Source organism: Ovis aries, chromosome 1 (assembly GCF_016772045.2).
Source record: "Ovis aries strain OAR_USU_Benz2616 breed Rambouillet chromosome 1, ARS-UI_Ramb_v3.0, whole genome shotgun sequence".
In the NCBI taxonomy this organism is placed as follows: domain Eukaryota; kingdom Metazoa; phylum Chordata; class Mammalia; order Artiodactyla; family Bovidae; genus Ovis; species Ovis aries.
In genome coordinates, this window is record NC_056054.1 from 154,973,774 (window position 1) to 154,996,948 (window position 23,175).

The 23,175-nt window shown below is 36.1% G+C and overlaps 1 protein-coding gene across 3 annotated transcripts in view; it reads left to right on the forward strand.

Moving 5' to 3' along the window:
* Positions 1-23,175, forward strand: part of CADM2 (cell adhesion molecule 2) — a 1,291,443-nt gene that overhangs the window by 1,131,411 nt on the left and 136,857 nt on the right. For all 3 annotated transcript variants that reach the window (XM_042230370.2, XM_042230374.2, XM_042230375.2), the window contains one exon: positions 9,408-9,498. In XM_042230370.2, the coding sequence (XP_042086304.1) occupies positions 9,408-9,498 (91 nt within the window). The remainder of the gene's footprint in view (positions 1-9,407; positions 9,499-23,175) is intronic.

A 23,175-nucleotide genomic window follows, 5' to 3' on the forward strand; every position in this document is an offset into this window, starting at 1 on the left:
GTTCAATAGTTCGAAGACATCTTAAAAACAGCATGGAAATTATTACTTTGCAAAAATCTGAGTTTAACATATAGTATAAAGCAAGCGTGAATTAGTAATGGTAATAATAATACATTTCTACTAACTCCCTAATTTTTTAATGTTTAATTGGTATAGTACAATACATTATATCAGTAATTTTAAAACAGAACATCATACACATCCACAAAATATTGAAGAAAATTATAAAATATGTCATTCCCTTTTCTGAAGAAGTGAAGCAGGATGAAATGCAGCTCACATTGCACCTAGACTGGAAAATAGAGAGATTATTTCCAAAGCAGGCATGGAATTACTGTACAAGTAAACTTTGTTTAAAATATATTTCTTATCTTTTTGAAATGAAAAAGTAGAACCAAGAAGAAAATCTACAAATAACCTAAATATGCTGTTGCTGCTAAATCACGTCAGTCGTGTCTGACTCTGTGCGACCCCATAGATGGCAGCCCACCAGGCTCCCCTGTCCCTGGGATTCTCCAGGCAAGAACACTGGAGTGGGCTGCCATTTCCTTCTCCAGTGCATGAATGTGAAAAGTGAAAGTGAAGTCGCTCAGTGGAGTCCGACTCAGCGAACCCATGGACTGCAGCCTACCAGGCTCCTCCCTCCCTAGGATTTTCCTGGAAAGAGTACTGGAGTGGGGTGCCATTGCCTTATCTGAACCTAAATATGGACAGGGACAAAAAAAATTTCTTGGCCGCACCATGCAGCATGTGGTATGTTAGTTCCTGTGACCAGGGATAAACACATGTGCCCTGCAGTGGAAGCATGTAGTCCTAACCATTGGACCGCCAGGAAAATCACTGTAATTCTTTATACTAACTTGGTAAAGACATGCATTGAAAGGCTTGGACTACTAGTCATATCTGGATTATAAAAAAGATTAATGGAATAATATATGCATAAGTTTGAATACTATTTTAGAATATTACTATCTATTGTGCATTGTGCTGCTACTGAAAATTTCCCATTTATTTTAATATATGAATAAAAGAAAAATATGTTTACATTGGGGCTGTAATTATTAAATATTTTGAATAAATCCTGGAAACATGATTCTTAAAGTTAAATCAGTTTTTGAGATAACTACAGTTTTTTGGTTTCTTTTTTGGTCTTTTTTGTTGGCTAACAGATTTCTGAGTAAGAATAGGAGTTCTATACTAATTTAAAGATATTTCTAAAATGTTATTGATAATTTGATAACAATATTGAATGAGCTCCTTATGGACACAATAAAGTGAGCAATGAAAATATAATAGGAATCGTAATGATAGAGATATTTGTTTTTAAGTAAAAATCTCATTAACGCCCAAGTGATTTCGTGTCTTGAAAAAAGAATATTTAAGAGTCACGTTTGGGATAGTAATCACATTATTGTAGTTTTGCTGTGGTAAAAATGTAATTTTGAGTACATAGAAAACTTGAAATACTGACAGTTCATGAAATTATAAACTAGAATTTTGACTGATTCTATAAAAGAAAAGCCTCTTCATAATTGAGTACTTCCCTTGTCAAAGTCAGTTGAGGAGAGAAAAGTCATTTCCTTATGTGGTATATACATTAAAAACAAATTGTCACTTGTATAATCATGGAAAGCTGTTATCTAATATTATCTAATGTAGAAAATTTATACCAGGAAAATAATCAGCAGTATACAATTAAATTAAATATGTGCTAAGAATAAAAACCAATCTAAGTTTTGTGACATGAACATTTAAGATTAATTCTATATACAAATGCAGACCTCAATAACATTTCAAATAATCACTTTTTAAAATATTTTAACATTAATGAAATTAAAGTGATAAGGAAATAAATTTAATGTGTTTCTTCATTTAATAATTTATTTATTAAGCACAGATTCTGTATAACGCACTATGCTACACACTGAGGATACAGCAATGCTTTTTAAAAATTGCACATGGGTGAAAAAGAGAAAATGCAACAGAGATATCTGACCTAATATAAGGGTACTAAATGTTTGTCCACAGTAAATGATGTTTGGGTTAAGGTTTAAAAGAGTTCAAAAGACAAACAATCCTCCCCAAATGAAGCATTTCACACAATTTGTATAAAGTTAAGATGAAACATGTTCATTAAAGTACATGGAAGAAAATATAATTACCTGGAATTCAAAGAGTGAATGGAGTGTTATAAAGTATGAGAGTAAAGACCTGTGTAGATCGAGAGAGGACTTAAAGGTCATGCTGATTATTTTGCTTTTAATCTTAAGAGTGAAGACTTAACATAAAAATTGATATCATCAGTTATATGTTTGAGAAAACAATTTTGTTTAGTTCCAGAAGTACAATTTAGAGGTATAAAAAGTTGACACAGGAGGAGACCATTCACTGTTATGGTAGACTAGATGAAAGAAAGGTTGTGGAGCTATAAAAATGAAATGAGTAAATTTCAAAATTAATGATAGATAAGTTAACCAGACAATGGGGTCCCAAAGAGTAAGACATGACTCAGTGCCTAAGCACAGCACAGCACATTATATGACTTGATTTTGCTAACTTAAAGATTATTTAGTGATCTTCCTAAAAGTTTAATGATTATTTAGTGATCTTGCTAAACATATTGTCTGCTTTTACATTTGCCTATAATACAAATTCTGTATTTTGTATCTAGAGGGAATGCTGAACCATGCTTCAAGAGACTGTATGTTATACAAATTCTCACCTCTAATAAACTGTGCTGTGCTGTGCTTAGTCATGTTCGAATCTTTGCAACCACGCCAACTGTTGTCCACCAGGCTCCTCTGTCCATGGGGATTCTCCAGACAAGAATACTGGAGTAACTTGCCTTGCTCTCCTCCAGGGGATCTTCCCAAATCAGGGACTGAACCGAGGTCTTCCACATTGCAGGTGGATTCTTTACCATCTGAGCCACCAAGGAAGCCCCAGAATACTGATTGGGTTGCTTCTCCAGGGGATCTTCTCCATCCAGGAATTGACCCAGGGTCTCCTGCATTGCAGGAAGATCCTTTGCCAGCTGAACTACTGGGGAAGTTCCTCTAATAAACTACTTAGAATTAAGAGAAATGAAATTATATTCTGTTTTCCTCTCTTCTAGCAACTCCTTGCTACTATGTATTTTACCTCGCAGAGGCAGATACTGGGGGGACTCCCATATCCTTTTGATATACACCATTCCTGTGCACTGAGTAGACCAGGAGTCCCAGGAAAATAATACCCCCCAGAAATCCTCAAACAATCTATAATGAGTATTGGTCAATATTCCCTAAATACTCCTCTCCCTTATCCATCAAGTGGAATGACTTTTCAGCCTTCCCAAATCTGTCTGAGTTCCACAGCAGGACTGAATGGCAAGTGCCTATGGTGTAATCAGCTCAGTAACACACGCTTGATCTACTTCCTTCTATTCCTGTCTTTCTAATGCACCCTGAGGTCACTCTCCATAAAAGAAATATCTCAGGGTATGTTTATAAGGATTCTATATTTGTCAGGATTCTACAGAGAAACAGTACCCAGTCCGGGATGTGTAGGCTGAATTGGTGAGTTAGAGACCCAGAAGAGCTGATGACTTAGTTCTGATTTTGAGTGGCTGTGGCATGCAGTTGCTTGAAGAAGGGCTTCAGTTCCCAGCCAGGTATTGAGGTTGGGTCACAATGATAAGAGTACAGAACCCTAGCCAGTAGAACAGTAGTCAGTGAAAAGGCCCTGACCCTTTGACTTAGCAGAAAAAAGAATTCCCAAGAAGAGGAAAAGTAGTGAAATAAGTGAAAATATTTATTAGGAGGAGAAAGAGTACAGGTGTGTGAATAGACACATGGTGGACTCAGAGAGACAGTTGTGCCTTCGTGGTGGTTTCAGTCACTTTATGGGGACTGTTTTTTTCCTGGGTTTCCTTTTCCAGTCATTTTGATTTGCCTGGTTGTGAGTCTGCATTTGCTATATCTTAGGAACCTCCCATTTATGGATACTCATCTCTTAGCCAAGATGGATTCTAATGAAGAGGCTTATGGGTAGTTGACATCACTATGAGGTGATACCTGCTCCCTTTTTGACCTCCAAGGAGCTTTTCTGCACTTGTGTAGTCATGGAGGTCACCTTGACTTTGAGAATGAGGAATGGTCTTTTGTCTCCTACTTAGGCAGGGCCCAGCCTCCTCCATCATCCTGCTTTTATAGAGTTTCTGCTATTATGGATTTCTGTCCACAAGGGAGAAACTGTTCTGCCTGGATGCCACCTATCCCCTGCCTCAGTTCCAGTGTGAGTGCAAAGGTCTTGAGAAACCAGAAGAGATGATGCTGTAGTTCTAGTCTGAGAGTCAGTAGGCTCAAGTCCCAAGAAGAGCAGCTATTTCACCCTGATCTGCAGAAAGAAAAAGACTGATGTGCAAGCTCAAATGCTGTCAGGAAGAATTCTCTCTTATTTGTGGGAGGGTCAGCCTTAAAACTAATCATTTAAAGAACTAAGATAATGGCATCCAGTTCCATCACTTCATGGCAAATTGATAGGGAAGCAATGGAAACAGTGAAAGACTTTATTTTCTTGGGCTCCAAAATCACTGCAGTTAGTGACTGCAGCCAGAAATTTAAAAGATGCTTGCTCCTTGGAAGAAAAGCTATTACCAACCTAGACAGCATATTAAAAAGCAGAGATATTACTGTGCTGACAAAGGTCTATCTAGTCAAAGCTATGGATTTTCCAGCAGTCATGTACAAATGTAAGAGTTGGGCCATAAAGAAGTCTGAGCACTGAAGAATTGATGCTTTTGAATTGTGGTGCTAGAGAAGACTGTTGAGAGTCTCTTGGACTGTAAGGAGATCAAACCAGTTAATCCTAGGAAATCAACCCTGAATATTCATTGGAAGGACTGATGCTAAAGTTGAAACTCCAGTACTTTTGCCACCAAAATATGTGGTGGCCAAATACTTTGTGAAGAGCTGACTCATTGGAAAATACCTTGATGCTGGAAAAGATTGAGAGTAAGAGGAGAAGCCGGCAACAGAGGATGAGATATTTGGATGGCATCATGGACTCAATCCAGTGGTCGTTACTTTGAGCAAACTCTGGGAAATAGTGAAGGACAGGAAAGTCTGGTGTGGTGCAGTCCATGGGGGTCACAAAGTGCCAGACCTAACTAAGCGACTAAACAACAATAGCATTTTTGTTCTATTCTGGCCTTAATTTTATCAGATAAAATTTACCCATATTATGGAGAGAAATCTGCTTTACTCAGTCTACTGATTGAAATGTTAATTGCTTCCCAAAACACTCACTAGAACACTCAGAATAATGAATGTTTGGTCAAATATCTGGATACACCATGGTATCAAGTAGATATGTGAAATTAATCATCACAGATACACACAGAGGTACACTTTGCCAACAAAGACCTTTTAGTCAAAGCTATGGTTTTTCCAGTAGTCATGTACTGATGTGAGAGTTGAACAATAAAGAAGGCTGAGCACCAAAGACGTTGTTTTTGTGCTGTGGTGTTGAGAAGACTCTTGAGAGTCCCCTGGACTGCAAGGAAATCAAATCTGTTAATCCTAAAGGAAATCAATCCTGAATAGTTTTGGAAGGACTGATGATGAAGCTGAAGCTCCAGTATTTTGGCCACCTGATGTGAAGAATTGACTCCTTAGAAAAGACCCCAATGCTGGGAAAGATTCAAGGCAGAAGGAAAAGGAGAAGGGGAAGACAGAGGATGAGATCAGTTCAATTCAGTCGCTCAGTCATGTCCGATTCTTTGTGACCCCATGGGCTGCAGAACACCAGGCTTCCCTGTCCATGGCCAACTCCCAGAGCTTACTCAAACTCATGTCCATCAAGTCGGTGACACCATCCAACCATCTCATGCTCTGTTGTCCCTTTCTTCTCCCACCTTCAATTTTTCTCAGCATCAAGGTCTTTTCAAATGAGTCAGCTCTTTGCATCAGGTGGCCAAAGGATTAGAGTTTCAGCTTCAGAGTCAGTGCTTTCAATGAATGTTCAGGACTGATTCCCTTTAGGATGGACTGGCTGGATCTCCTTGCAATCCAAGGGACTCTCAAGAGTCATCTCCAACACCACAGTACAAAAGCATCAGTTCTTCAGTGCTCAGCTCTCTTTATGGTCCAACTTTCATATCTAAGCATGGGTTTGACTAGATTGACCTTTGTTGTCAAAGTAATGTCTGCACTTTTTAATATGCTGTCCAGGTCGGTCATAGCTTTTCTTCCACAAATCAACTGTCTTTTAATTTCATGGCTGCAGTCACTGTCTGCAGTGATGACTGCAGAGGATGAGATGGTTGGATGCAAGTGACTGCAGAAGATGAGATGGTTGGATGGTATCACTGACTCAGTGGGCAAGAGTTTGAGCAAGCTCTGGAAGATAGTGAAGAACAGGGAATCCTAGCACACTGCAGTCCATGGGGTCATAAAGAATCAGACACCCCTGATTGAACAGCAACAACAGATACACATGCTAACAACTCTCTTTCCAAGGATCACACTTTTCTGATCTTCTGTAACATTTTTCTCTGGAACTGAAGCTTTATTTTTATGTCAAAATGAAACTGAACTTTGTATGTGTTGCTGCTGCTGCTGCTGCTAAGTCGCTTCAGTCGTGTCTGACTCTGTGCGACCCCATAGACAGCAGCCCATCAGGCTCCCCGTCCCTGGGATTCTCCAGGCAAGAACACTGGAGTGGGGTGCCATTTCCTTCTCCAGTGCATGAAAGTGAAAAGTCAAAGTGAAGTCGCTCAGTTGTGTTCAAATCTTAGTGACCCCATGGACTGTAGCCCACCAGGCTCCTCTATCCGTGGGATTCTCCAGGCAAGAGTACTGGAGTGGGCTGCCATTGCTTTCTCCTTGTATATGTTACATATGGTCAAAGTTTAAAATATGATAGCCCTCATTTTCTCAGAATCATTCTGGTTCATATTTGTTTCTCTGTATAATTAAACAGATATTTCCTCTTCACTTTTAAAAGTGTTCTACTTGGGCAAAATTATATGATCATCATGGTAACTGGTTCCATTAATATGATGATGGTAATAAAAATTTGAGTATATTTCAATTCTTTATTAAATTATTTTTCTGCTGCTGCTGCTGTTAAGTCACTTCAGTCGTGTCTGACTCTACTGTTTAAAAATATGACAATATACATCATATTTCTTTGAAGTAATTTTTCTTCCTGGTTTATTTTATGCTACAGTATTTTACCATGGTATACATGGCATGCCTATTTATAAATGGGATATTATTGTTGATTGTCTTCAATGTATTTTTTTCTTTAGAGGATTTAGAAAAAAATGTATTTGAAAAGTATAAATAATTTATAAGTATGATATAAGGCCTTCCATGGGATCTTCTTTACTGTTCTCAGTTCAGTTCAGTCACACAGTCGTGTCCAACTGTTTGCAGTCCCATGGACTGAAGCACACTAAGCTTCTCTGTCCATCACCAACTCCTGGAGCTTGCTCAAACTCATGTAAATTGAGTCGATAATGCTATTCAACCATCTCATCTTCTGTCATCCCCTTCTCCTCCCACCTTCAATCTTTCCCAGTATCAGGATCTTTTCAAATGAGTCAGTTCTTTGCATCAGGTGGCCAAACTATTGGAGCTTCAGCTTCAGTATCAGTCCTTCCAATGAATATTTAGGACTAATTTCCCTTACAATTGACTGGTTTATCTTGCTGTCCATGGGACTGTCAAGAGTCTTCTCCAACACCACAGTTCAAAAGCATCAATTCTTCTGCGCTCAGCTTTCTTTATGGTCCAACTCTCACATCCATACATGACTACTGGAAAAACCATAGCTTTGACTAGATGGACCTTTGTCTGTAATGTCTCTGCTTTTTAATATGCTGTCCAGGTTGGTCATAGATTTTCTTTCAAGGAGCAAGGGTCTTTTAATTTCATGGCTGCAGTCACCATCTGCAGTGATTTTGGAACCCAAGAAAATAAAGTCTGTCACTGTTTCCATTGTTTCTCCATTTATTTGCCAAGGAGTAATGGGACCAGATGCCATGTTCTTAGTTTTTTGAATGTTGAGTTTTAAGTCAGCTTTTTCACTCTCCTCTTTCACTTTCCTCTTTCTTTTTATAATTTCAGTTCATTGTTCTCTAAGGACAAATCAGAATACTTTCCTGAATTAGACAAATAACCTAAACAGTACCCAATTGATTGATACTTATTTAATTGCCATCAAAGTCAGAGTATGAATATAACCTAAAGATAGTTCACAACTAAGGGAAAGGTGAGAATAGCTGTGACTTCATGGAGCATTCATAGCTTATTTTGTTTATTGTTGAAGATATGGAAACAAAAGGAGAGAGTTCCATGCTGACTGGGAGCCACACAAAGCTAGGGCCAGCAATGTCTCATAAAGGAATGAACCTGTTTACACTCTTTTTTCTAGTTTATTTTCCTTTTTATCTATGTAGTATGATTGATTCCATAATGTAATTATGATGTAAAAACAGTGACTGATTGGTTAAAGGACATTACATGACATAACTCGGTGGGTATGAGTTTGAATAAACTCTGAGAGTTGATGATGGACAGGGAAGCCTGGCATGCTGCAGTCCATGTGGTCGCTAAGAGTCAGACACTACTGAGGAACTGAAATGACTGACATGGCATAAAAGTTATAAATATAAATGTCTCAAGGTATTTTTGTATCTTCTTGCACCAAGGATGATTTTATTGTTAAATGGAAATAACTTTCTAACAATTATGTTAACAACATTTTAATATTTATTGATGTTCTAAATAGCTATTTCAGATAATTTGCTAACTGTGCCTTATTTATTTTTTTAATTTTTTAAATATAAATTTATTTATTTTACTTGGAGGTTAATTACTTTACAATATTGTATTGGTTTTGTAATACATCAACAAAAAGCAAACAGTGTGTGATAAGGGGGGCATTACTGCATTTTCAAAAAGATTCTGCATAATTCTTGTGAGACAGTGGTCTCAAGTTCTTTTAGGGTTTCTTACTGTGAGTCCTTGGTATTCCTGCAACAATGAGAGTGTTGTTATTCAAATGTACATAAATGCATTCAGTCCATAATAATAGTATTCATAGCCATCTATAATAGTTGAAGAAACAATTGTATGAAATGCTTGATATTCATCTGAACTACTTTTGCAATTTCACCTTTAAATTCAGATTTCAGAAATAATACAGCAGTGGCCCTCATAAGTACTCAGATATTTTTGTAAGCTTTTCCTGGATGGATGGTAGCTTCTTAAACTTCAGACCCTATTTCACTAAGAGACCTTTTATAAATATATACAATTATAAGAAATGGCTTGAACATATACCCTGATATATAGTTATTAAATATATAGCTTTACATGTGTTTAATGACCTTTCTTAATATTCCTTTTTTTTTCTAGATACACCATCAGTTAAGATTATACCATCTACTCCTTTTCCACAAGAAGGACAGCCTTTAATTTTGACTTGTGAATCCAAAGGAAAACCACTGTAAGTGATTTAATGAGCAATAAAAATTTTTACTTTTTATCCTATCTTGCTTTGATTGCAGGATTTAACTGCAAAAATCCACAATTTATGTCTTTTCTTGCTGGGCAAAATGATCTCAGAAAAGAAATCCCCCTGAACCATGTCTTCATTAAGTGTCTGTGGAAGATTGGTCTTGTATTTTATCATTTAGTGAAATTTCTGGGAAGATTTCCAACCGAGATCCCCCCCCCCCTTTTTTCCCCACTATTTCAATTTGAAAGGAGTATAGACTTCATCAATCACTGTTTTCACATCATCAGATTGATAGAAGTCACATATGCTGAATTTAATTCTCTCATGAAAAGCTCTGAAAACATTGAATCCTCAAAATATGTCCATGTTTTAGTTACATGGAAAATCATTTTCATAAGAGAAATCAAATCTACACTTTTAATGTAACCCCATGAGACATAATTTGTTGATGTGTTATAATTGGAGCTAATGTGAATGAAAGGGTCAGAGACTAAATATTTTCAATTAAAAAGAGATTTCACTTTTAGCATAATGAGTTCTAACATCGCTTTGACTCTACAATTTTATGTTTGACATTCATGTTTATAGAAAGTTAACTCTTGGAAATATATCAATAGAAAATATATTAATAGAAAATTCAAGTATGGGATGTCAAATAAGGATTATTTCTTTGGAAAGTGCTTTGATCACTTTATGGTAACACTCTACTTGGAACTGAAAGTCATTTATTTGATCTTTTAAGATATTTCCATTGATTTGCATTTCTGTTAAATTATAATGGGAGGTATTTTATTGTTCTCTGTATATAACTATAGGCTTCCCAGGTGGTAAAGAATCCACCTGCCAATACATGAAATGCTGGTTCCATCCCTGATTCAGGAAGATCCCTTGGAGAAGGAAATGGCTAACCACTCCAGTGTTCTTGCCTGGGAAATCCCATGGACAGAGAAGCCTAGCAGGCTACCGTCCATGAGGTCTCAAAGAGTCAGAAACAACTTTGACTAAACAACAACAAGAAACATATATAACTGTATGGGATAGTTTTTGTGCAAATCAAACTTATTTACTAAAAATTTTTTTCTAATAACATTTATATTTAAGTGTAGATTTCATAGTAACACATGTGAAACTTTTCTAAAGTAATTTTAATACAGAAGCCTGAAATTTCAGCTTCCTGAATTTTATGGTCTTATATTTTTTAACACACTACGTGAATTCATGCTTTTGTTGTTACAGAATTACAGAATTGATATTTTAGAACTCTTCTCTCTTCCAGTAATTATTTTCTAGAGATTAAAAATATACTGACAAAGAGCATTTTGCCAATTTAACCATTTTTTCTTTAAAGAAACATTTTAGTAGCTCTACTCTATATATCCTGTGCAATTCACTTTCATAGTTTTTACCACTGATAAGCTTAAATTGCTTATACAAAACACTTTTCAACTATCAACTAGTATGCTCTCTAAATGTGACTGCATTTCAGTATTACAGCTACAGCAGACTTTTAGCTATAAGTTCAGTATTTTAGGGGCTTCCCTCATAGCTCAGTTGGTAAAGAATCTGCCTGAAATGGGGAGACCTGGGTTTGATCCCTGGGTTGGGATGATCCCCTGGAGAAGGGGAAGGTTACCCACTCCAGTATTCTGGCCTGGAGAATTCCATGGACTGTAAAAGTCAGACTTGACTGTGACTTTCACTTAATCATTCAGTACTTTAACTAAGAAAGAAATGTAATCAGCTCTAGTCTGCTTTCAGTTCATTTGCTCAGTCGTGTCCGACTCTTTGCGACCCCATGAATTGCAGCACGCCAGGCCTCCCTGTCCATCACCAACTCTCAGAGTTCACCCAGACTCGCGTCCATCGAGTCAGTGATGCCATCCAGCCATCTCATCCTCTGCCATCCCCTTCTTCTCCTGCCCCCAATCCCTCCCAGCATCAAAGTCTTTTCCAATGAGTCAACTCTTCCCATGAGGTGACCAAAGTACTGGAGCTTCAGCTTTAGCATCATTCCTTCCAAAGAAATCCCAGGGCTGATCTCCTTCAGAATGGACTGGTTGAATCTCTTTGCAGTGCAAGGGACTCTCAAGAGTCTTCTCCAACACCACAGTTCAAAAGAATCATTCCTCAGCACTCAGCCTTCTTCGCAGTCCAACTCTCACAACCATACATGACTACTGGAAAAACCATAGCCTTGACTAGATGGACCTTAGTCGGCAAAGTAATGGCTCTGCTTTTGAAGATACTATCTAGTTTGCTCATTACCTTTCTTCCAAGGAGTAAGCGTCTTTTAATTTCATGGCTGCAATCACCATCTGCAGTGATTTTGGAGCCCAGAAAAATAAAGTCTGACACTGTTTCCACTGTTTCCCTATCTATTTCCCATGGTGTGATGGGACCAGATGCCATGATCTTCATTTTCTGAATGTTGAGCTTTAAGCCAACTTTTTCGCTCTCCTCTTTTACTTTCATCAAGAGGCTTTTAGTTCCTCTTCACTTTCTGCCATAAGGGTGGTGTCATCTGCGTATCTGAGGTTATTGATATTTTTCCCAGCAATCTTGATTCTAGCTTGTGTTTCTTCCAGTCCAGCATTTCTCATGATGTACTCTGCATATAAATTAAATAAGCAGGGTGACAATATATAGCCTTGACGTACTTCTTTTCCTATTTGGAACCAGTCTGTTGTTCCATGTCCAGTTCTAACTGTTGCTTCCTGACCTGCATACAGATTTCGCAAGAGGCAGGTCAGGTGGTCTGGTATTCCCATCTCTTTCAGAATTGTCCACAGTTTATTGTGATCCACACAGTCAAAGGCTTTGGCATAGTCAAGAAAGCAGAAATAGATGTTTTTCTGGAACTCTCTTGCTTTTTCCATGATCCAGCGGATGTTGACAATTTGATCTCTGGTTCCTCTATCTTTCCTAAAACCAGCTTGATCATCGGGAAGTTCACGGTTCACGTATTGCTGAAGCCTGGCTTGGAGAATTTTGAGCATTACTTTACTAGCGTGTGAGATGAGTGCAATTGTGCGGTAGTTTGAGCATTCTTTGGCATTGCCTTTCTTTGGGATTGGAATGAAAACTGACCTTTTCCAGTCCTGTGGCCACTGCTGAGTTTTCCAAATTTGCTGGCATATTGAGTGCAGCACTTTCACAGCACCATCTTTCAGGTTTTGAAATAGCTCCACTGGAATTCCATCACCTAGTCTGCTTTAGACATAATGAAATCCAATTTCTTTACTCCCAATTCTCTATCTGTCATACCGGAGGTTCTTTCCTAACTTTCCCTTCCATTTCCTCTCTTATTCCTTTTGATTTTTTCCCCCATTTCTCCCTCTTCCCTTCTCCCTGTCTCTCTCTTTTGCTTCTTTTTCTCCTGTAACCTCAGAGGTCAGCCTTTGGAGATATGAAGAAGAAACATGATCAGGGTCAGGACATAGCAAAGGAGTTTGACTTTTACCTTAGTTCTGCCCCAAAATACGTATGTGTACATGTGGAATATGTGTACAACTTACACAATTAAATGAGGTGAAGATGGGAAGTATAATATATAGAATGCTTGAGAATTAATACATTCCAGCTCAAATAGCACATAGTTACCTGTCAATGATCTTCTCTTTAATTCTATATCCACTTTCACTATCTTTTTTTTTCAGTGAATACTTATGTTGTGATCTATGTAATTAGTTATGTAAATAATCCATTTTCCTCAGCTCAGATATGGCTGAATGAAAGTGCCTTATTGTGGGTCTCTGTTTCAGTTACCTGGAAATAAGCTTGGATATGCAATAATCCTTTGCACTGCAGATGAATGAAAAATAGTAATCTCATATATTTATTTTATTTAAAAATACAAAGGCCCCAGAAGTTTAAGAAATAGAAAATGTCATCTTTCTCAGAAAGATCCTGATTAATATCACTTTGCCATCAGCAATGGAAATAAGAAGGCTTCTTATTTTACAAAAAGGAAAACTAAAGCTCAGTGTTAATCAATTTTCCCAATCCATCCAGATTTTAAATGGATGAGTCAGGATTTAAACTTAAGTTCATGGCATTTACCTAGTGTCCAAGTTTGAATGCTGATCAAAACCTAATTGTCATTATAAGCAACAAGAACCAAACAGTAACCTTTCCTTGCTATCAATACCCAAGTTAGAGATCTTCTTTAGAAATAAAAGAATGATGTTATAAGTTAAAAAAAAAAAAAAACCCTCAGTTCAATCATTGCCCAAAGATTACATTTCTTCAGCTATTTTCTGCTACTTCAACTGCTGAGTCTAAATTGTCACTTATGTTAGTCAATGTCACTTATGTTAGTCATTGTCACTTATGTTAGTCAAAGTCACTTTTGAAAAAATAGGATTGGTCCTACAATAGTGAGCAGCACTGACGCTGAAGCTCTAGATGCTTGAGAACTGGCTCATCTCGAAACACATTTCACTGTTGCTATTTTTTTTTGTATCAGACTTTCTTCTGTATTTATGCTCATTCTGGAAACTTGCCAAATTCATACCAAGCTGACCATTTCTAGCACAGTTTACAGTCATATAGAAAATTCTCTAATTAGTATAGTGTCTTCTGAGCAATTAGCTCCTAAGCTCCGTATGGGTTAAAATGATTATTATATTCAGTCTTTATCATTATAGATCATACTGTTTTATTCTATATGCTATGGTCCAAAAGTAAATGTACACTGACTTATTCACTTGTATTATATTCTTATTCCCAACTCTCTTCTTTCCTTGTAGACCTTCAGGCCATTGACATTAAAGATATAGCCAAATTCTCTGACTCCCTTTTGCCTTTAGGCCACTACTTCTCTAGTGTCCCAATTCTGTTAAAACCCACCCTTCTGCATTTTCAAAGTAACTGTCATTTCCTACAAATGAAGATATTAGCATCTTTAAAGACAGTCTCATTGCTAGCCTCTCTAGTTTACATTCCATCTCCAACAATGCCAGATGAGGCAGATAGGACCAAAACAATAAGAGAATACTCTTTCTGATTATGAAGAAAACAAATCTCACTAGAGCAAATAGAACAGAAAGGGAACTGAAATGGATTAATCAGGGAGTTATTATAGTCAAAGCTATGGTTTTTCTAGTAGTTACGTATGGATTTAAGAGTTGGACCATAAAAAAGCCTAAGTGCCAAAGAAGAACTGACGCTTTAGAATTGTGGTGCTGGAGAAGACTCTCGAGAGTCCCTAGAAGTGCAAGGAGATCAAACCAGTCAATCCGAAAGGAAACCAACCCTGAATATTCATTGGAAGGATTGTTACTGAAGCTGAAGCTCCAATACTGTGGCCGATTCTGATGCTGGGAAAGACTGAAGGCAAAAGGAGGAGGGGGCAGCAGAGGATTAGATGGATAGACAGCATTACCAACTCAGTTGTAATGAATCTGAACGAACTGTGGAAGATAGTGGAGAACAGAGGAGCCTGGTGTGTTTCAGTTCGTGGGGTCGCATACGGACAGATACAACTTAGTGACAGAACAATAACAACAACAATCAAGGAGTTAGGTGATGGGAAGGCAAAGAAAATGAGAAGCCAACCCATTTCAGAAAATGAATCATGAAAAATTGAAAAGGGCTGAGAAAAGAATGCTGCATCAAACAGAAGTTTTAAGATTAAAAAAAAAAAATAGTAGACAGGCTGTTCATATTTTAGATAGGATCGAAAGAGCCTGTAAAGAGTATGAGTAAAAATGAAGTTGTAATATCACATTTACCCAAGGATCAGGTTAGAATTTCCTATTTTATTCTGTTAATCACAGTCAAAGTTCTCCATTACACCTGATTCCCCATTCTGTTATTTTGGATTCACTGAGAAGCAACACTGTGCCTTAGCTTCTCAGCTTCTAATTGACTCCTGAAGTACCTAATTTCTGTTATTATTACCATTTATCTGATCCCCCTTTAATGAGCAGGTGAGAATCAGGAACGGATAATAAATCTATGATTTCTTCACATTTTGTTGCTGACTTCAATAATTTCTTTAACCCATGAACAAATTTTTATTGTTTCTTAAAAATATTTGACCAATATATGAGTTCCTAAAGAATGAATCAATTAATGATTATTATGCAAGTTAATAGACAAAAAACTCACCGCTGCTTTTTGTATAAGTCACAAAACGATGGTGTGACTCATGTCATACTTAGACTCATGTTCCTAACCTGGCCTCCTGTATGCTAACGCTGTTTTCTTTGTTCTAAATGTGAGGGCCCCAGTGACTGTTTATGAACAATCATGCCTTATTTGCCTGCTTTGGACTGAAGCCTTTTGCTATTTTGCTGTGGAACAGCTGTATAACTTGGGCCAGGATCAAATTGTTCCACTTGACATTACTATAGAGGCATTCTATTTTTTCTTTAAAAGAGAGATTACTGTACATGTCTGTCTTTTATTTTAATTTTAGTTTAAAGTGAGGACCAAGCTAATGCCAGCTACTTTTCTTTCAAGTCCCTCGAGTTTTTGCAACCTCTTCTTTCTTTGGCTGAATTCCCAGACAGCTTTCAGGCAGCACTGTTCTCCATTTATAGAAGTACAGGTGGAAAAAAAGATGTTATAGTATAATAAAATTATGACTTTAAATGGCGTGGGGTTGCCCTCTACATGCTATAGCTAAATAATCATCATTCATTTTAATCAAATGTCTAAAACACTCTAATAAGTAGGCCAAATAAATGTATATTTGGTATTTATTCTATAAAAGAAAATAATTATAAGTATTGATAAATTTTTCCATACCTCCAGCATTATGTTCATGTTATATTTATTGTTTTACCTCTGGTAACCACAATTTTTTTATGTTCTTGATATGACTGTAGTTTATGTAATTGCATTGCACATACCATTGCTATTCTGTATAAGAGGAAAGATTTTAATCCTTAAGAAGATAGATCACATGTTATAGTGAGGTGTTTTAAGGGAACACTTAGAGGAACACATCCATTTTCAAAATGATCTAGAATTTAAGAAGGAATCTGTTAAGAACATACTGGTGCATTGTCCTGTTAGCATAACAGAGATTTAAAAATGCGTTGTACATTAAGGCAAAACAGTTTTATATCATCTGTTTTTTTTTTCTTCAGTCTAATATGTACCTTTTTACAAATCACAGATTATTTCCTGTCACATAATCCAATCACAGCCCAAAGAAATGAGGAAAACAACCAGGAGTTGAAGAAAGCAATTTATGCCAAGTGAAATGTTCTACCCCAAACAGAACAAAACTTGAATTTGTCAACAGAAAAACAGTGCAGAAGGCTGCAAATAATAAAATAGTTTATTTGGGATCTTAGAAATTACAATTCAGTAGACAGAGATTCTGGTTAAACCAAAAGAGTGTTCAGGTGAAGAGAAAAAATCAGGGGCTTGTAAAGCCAAAAAGCCATGAGGTTGTTAAAAGTTGCCTGCTGAGAATTGTAACTGTTTCTGACGTGAATCAGGAAATATTTGTATGTAAGGAAACACGTATTATTTTAGGATAATCGAATAAGTAGATAGGCTGCTACAAGTTATTTTAGGATATGGATCCAATAATTATCTTGAGTTTCTAGCTGATGATCTGTATACATTAACTAGGACAATAACAGATCAAACGGTTAGATCCCATTCAGGCTGAGATATGTAAAAGTCACATTTCTTAATAGCCTCCTGGCTCCACTTTAGGGAACTCTATCAGCAATTCAGGCTCCATTTTCATTTTTATTTCCCAAATTTTGAGAAAAGATGATGATCTATAGTGATAACAATTTAATATGATTTGACCTAATGCCTAATAGATGTTAGTTACACAGTAATTGTCTCTCTCCTTCCATCTGAACTATAGAAAGCCTACTAAATAATCATCTAGGTCTCTGTTTATGTTCAGATATAATGCCTAAGTTATCATGCTCTGGGGTAGAAAAAACTGTGTGAGTGGTAGAAAGAGAAATAGAAGTAACTTTGAATTATAAATCTGTAGATATCTGTGGCCTGACTGGTCTTGAAAAAGTCACATAATCAAATCAATTTTTTTTAGTTAATAAACTTTACTTTTTGGGGTCACAGTAAAACTGAATGGAAAGTGCAGATTATCCCTGTGACCTTCATCCCCACTCATGTCCAACCTGTCCTACTATTGACATCCCTCATGGCAGTGGTACGTTTAGTACAGTGAATATATATGAACCTATCATTTTTACCCCAAAGCCCATAGTTTGCCAATGTAAATATACCAACTATTTTTAATTCTCTAAAATTAGAAAATAAAACCTTATAAACAAATTGCACATATATTTCTATCTTTAAAACACTTTCAGCCTCCAAGTAATTTCATAATAAGTAATAGCCATGAGGATGATAAGTTATTATTTTGTCAAAAAGTACATAGTGTACCTCATCAACTTTTAAACTTTGAAGTCTTGCTTACGTATTTAATATATATGCTGATACTGGGCTACTATGGCAACCCTGGGAACAGAGTTATTATCTCACACTTCTTCCATGGTTCTGAAATTCAAGGTAATAAGCAGAATAAACACATTCTTTGATGATGATCTGTGACTTTTCAAAGCATGTTTGAACAGCAAAGGAATCCAAACTAAAGTCATGGCAAAACTGGCAGGCAGCATGGCAGTTTTGTTGAGGTTTAATAATAATAATCATGATAATAATAATGAGCTATAGAAAAGAAAGACAGAGGCATGAATAGTTGTTAAGGAATAAAATGTGGCTAGAAATGAGAAAGTCCTGGGACATAGGAATAGCCCCTCCATACTGTTATAGTAGAAGAAACACTTAGAAAAATTGGAAAGGACTAGAATGGGTAGAGAATGAGTTCTGCTTCCCCAAAGTGGAAAAGTCGATGCTATGAAGAAGTTCAGCTGGGATGAAAGAGATTAACCATTAGCTAGTTTGGCAGAAAGCTAAAGAAGAGATCTGGAAGGTTTTAAGAAACCAAGACTAAGTGATTAACAGGGTTCATGAGTGGTTGATAATCCAGGGTTTGCATTGTATAAAGCCTCGTTCTAGCATGTTTCCCAGTTCCCTTATGCTAGTCTTATTTTAACCACAAAATTACCCTGTTGTAAAAGGTTTACAAAGACCCTTAGACTGTTTTCATTTTATCGATAAGGACAGTGGGCCTTGTGGAGGTTATTTGACCTTTTCTAGTCACACAGTAAATAAATGATAGAATGGGGATTACAAAAATACTTTAAGAAATTTTAACATCACTGATGGTTACATTTTCTTATTTTCACAGTATTTTCACTTCTGTCATGTTGGCTTTTCAGGATAACCCAGGGAAGTTGACAAGGATGAGAAAGTTCTTATAAACTTTAGGAATGCCTATGTTTTAGTTAATTATAGAAGATTATCAGTTATGAATGAAACCTGCATTGGCATATCCAAATATTATATAAAGAATTTCTACATATATCTAAATAGTTCTGCCTAGATTTTATGATTATGTACATAATAATTATTCCATTATTAAATATGTTTTTTTAAAAGCTAATTATATTATGCTCTTAATTTTATATATTTGAGATGATTAGGCCTGCACATTGTAACTACAAAACAATATCAATGCAAACATAATACCAGTGTATTGGACTACAATGCACAGCCTCAGGGGTTGACTATAATAAGCAGGAAGCTCAAAGAGAACACTCCCCCAAAGTGTGTCTTTCTTGCTAAAAGCAATCCTTAATACATCACCAAAATAATTCGTGGAATAAACATAATGAGGGACTCATCTACAAACTCTCATAAAGTCAGCCCTTCATTGATAAATGTTACAGAGAATTTAAATCATTTTTCCCCCCACTTTGTGTCCTGATATCTAGAGAGGTATAAACTTGTCTCAATTAATTAATTAAAAATTAAAGGCAGTATAATCAGTTTTTTTGTAAAGTGTTTTAAAGGAATAATACTGGGCAATTAGTTCTAAGTGCTCATAATTTAAAAAATATATATATATCCATGTGCTGTCCTTTCATATGAATTACTTTTCTGAGGCCCATATGGTCTTTTGCTTCCATCTCATGGCTTCAAAATTTAATCACACATTGACACTCTGGAAACACATAAGTGGTTATCTTGGAAATGAGACCGAATATATTTGTTTTTGTTTTTGAAACAAGAAGCTGACTCCTGGTAATCTCCACTGCTGTTATTTAGGCTGGGCATCTGTGGTGTGCTGGGCACTCAATCATTTTCAATTAAATGAGCCTATGTCTCATGAAAGTCACACGAGAGCTTGCAGAATCATGATTATAGATCCATAGAGAAAATGTACTTTTGAACATTTCCAGGTAAGCAATTTTCTTGCAACAAAAACCCAATTATTTTGAGGGATTATGTAAATATTCAGTGGAAAACTCCAACACTAAAGAATCCTCTCTATTTTTAAGACCCCATTGTGGAGCGATGTCATCATTTACTTGATTAAATTTTTGAGCTCATGGACTTTAAAATCTGTTTTTTTGATATATTAATTATGAGATTGCATCTAAGCATGTTGCCCTTTATTTAAAGCTCTGTAAACACTGCTTTTGTGTTTATATAAAACAGTCATCAAAATGGTAATTGTAGAAAAGGTATAGAAACAAAAATCACTCTTAATGTATAAAAGTTGAAATATTATACTTTATCCTTGATTGAAAAGCATGTTAACCCATTGCTCAACAAGTCCCATTCAATAAGAATTGCTTTTTTTTGCATTTTTTCCCATAATATTATTTGTTTCATAAAGCTATAGTTATTAATAATATCCTTCTAGTGATCACCAGTTAGCTTACTCTGAAGTGCATTACTTTGTGCTTGTGGAAAATCTCTTGACTATAATTTTTGCAAATAAATGTAGAGAACAAAATGCGAATTAATTCAGAATCACTGCATATATTTAGTATTATTTCAATTAATGGTGCAACTGAGAAAATTTTTATACTGTGAAAAGCCATTTATTTGAATGACCTAAAGAAATTTTCTTGCATTATATGTGTTTTAACACAGTATGGTAGATAGTGACTCACTTTTCTAGATATAACTTTATCATTCATGAACCTCTAAACTTTGAAGTTTGAAAAAGATTTAAACAGCAAGTTCCCAAACTGTAGAAAGTGAACATGTGCAAATACCTCCAATTAGAATGAAGAGAGTCTGTCAGTGATTGTTGATAGCCTTGAAAGCCAAACTCTTTCAAATACAAAGTACCAGAAATCTCTGGGAAATTTTAAGGAAAGGAGAAAGGAGAGAGAAAGATGAAATTTAAAAAAAAGGCAGGAGAAAAGGACAGACTCTTGTGACTTGTGATCAGCAGATTTTTCTAAAATGGTGAGCTGTGATGGACTTTAGCACCACCCCTGAAAATTATAGGTACACAGATGAACATAGTGAGGTGGCCATAAGGAAACAAGATTAAAACTATAATAGTTTTGAGTTTAGGGACAAAGGGGCTTTCCCAGGTGCCTCTAGTGGTGAAAAATCCACCTGCCAATGCAGGGGATGCAAGAAATGAGGGTTGCAGGGACAGAAAGCCTGGTGGGCTACAGTCCGTGGGGTTGCAGAGACATGACTGAGCAACTGAGTACATTGCGTACTGCACATAGGCACAAAACGACCTAGAGACCATAGGAACTCACAGTAGGGCACAAATTCGAAGTTTCAAAAAGTGACATTAATGAGTCATCAGATCAATTTTAACTGCCACCCCCCACTTTTAAATTCTGACAGGCGTACACTTGAAACTAAGAACATTGTGAATTAAATATACTTCAGATTTAAAAACTGAATTGCATTATGTCCAACTTTTTGCAATCCCCTGGATTGTAGACTGCCAGGCTTCTTTGTCCATGGAACTTTCCAGGCAAGAATACTGGAGTGGGTTGCCATTTCCTACTCCAGGGGATCTTCTTGACCCAGGCATCAAACTCATGCCTCTTGTGTTTCCTGCATTGGCAGGTGGATTCTTTACCACTGGTGCCACCAGGGAAGCCTAAAAATCCTTTTTAAAAGCCAAAATACAATGGAAAAATAATATCGAGCCGGCCAAAAAGTTTGTTTGGGTTTTTCCATAAGCTATTACAGAAAAATATGAATGAAATAGAATAGGAAAAGAACACGCTTTTATTTCTTGTACGTATGCTTATGCATCATGTAAAGCTGTAAAATATATTTTTTCCTGTAGGATTTGAAAAATGTTAAGCTAACCCTAACTGGTGAAACTGGGTCTTGGGGACATTCAGGAAAAGAACAAGCTAAATCCTGATCACTTTAGCTCCTCTAAAACTATCAGTACACAAAAATGTGTGTTCTAACTGAAGAGATCTTAGCTCCAAAAAACCAACTGAATGGCACTAAGTATGTTGTGATTAATAATGCAGAAAAATTCCATCCTTTGAGAAGGATTTCATTCAAATGATTAAAATATACTTGCAAATGTTTTCATCTTAAATTTCAATTATCTCCAGCATTTACTTACATGGAGGATTTAATTCCCCAGTTACCAGATAAATGATGTGCACTTTTACTTTTCCAAGACCATTGGTTTTAATATTAGCAAAGAAATAAGTCATGGAGCAGAAGCAGTTCTGTAATGGTGACACAGTGTTTAACATAAGTATTAGATCTTATAAGGTCAATTAACACAATTTTATAGTAGTGAAAGTAATGGATTGTAAAGTAACTCTTATATGAAAAATAGGACCCTCTTATTGCAACATGCCCTTTAATCTGAATGATTTTCATACATCTGGCTGAATAGAATGCTTATAGATACATTTCATATGGTATCAAATTGATTTTATAATGTACACAGGTTGAGAAAGTGACAGATTCTGAGAAACGCAGACTCATAAGTTCTTGATTTAAACAACCTGAAAATGTTCCAAAGTCTGTCTTAGTCAAAGGAAGTTTCTAGGAATTACTAATTTTCAAAGACATTGAATATTTTCTTAAGAAAATATTAAAAAAAAATCATAGTGATTTTAAGCTTAATATACATACACAGAGGGTCTTATTATTGTTTGGATGAGGGAATGAATGTTTACTTAAGATTTCTTGATCTTTTAACCAGGAATTAATATTCTGTGTTTACCAAAGCGGGGCAAAAAATGTTAAGTGTAGATAAGGGATCGGTAATTGTTTTGCTTTAGCATAAAGTCCTTGAGAGATTAGCTTAAGCATTTGTCACAAATTTGAATATTTTTCCTTCAGTGCTAAAATCTGTCACTTCTTCGGGATCATAGCAACCTTATCTTTTCTGGGGATAATCTTTTATTTGTTGTGCCACAAATTGTCTGGAATTATATAGTTTATACTGTGAATTCTCTGTTTCTCAAAAGTGTTACAATAATTATCAGTGAACACTACCTTATCAGTAAAAAGTGGTCCAGGATTTCACAGGCACTCTAAAAAAATGCCATTATTTTCAAGTTGTCTTAAAGAGCACTTACCTCTTGCATATAGGTTATTTTCTATTTCTACTGCAAGCTTTTAAACTTGTAGGCAAGAAGTACCTTAAAAAATCAGAATTAAGTAGCATGTGCTCAGATTAATCAGGATGGAAGAAATCCATTTTATATTTTCTCTTGAGATTTTAAGTCTAATGATGAAGTTAACATTGATGATATTGTCCCATTTACATTGAATCTTTAATGTAATGATACTCCT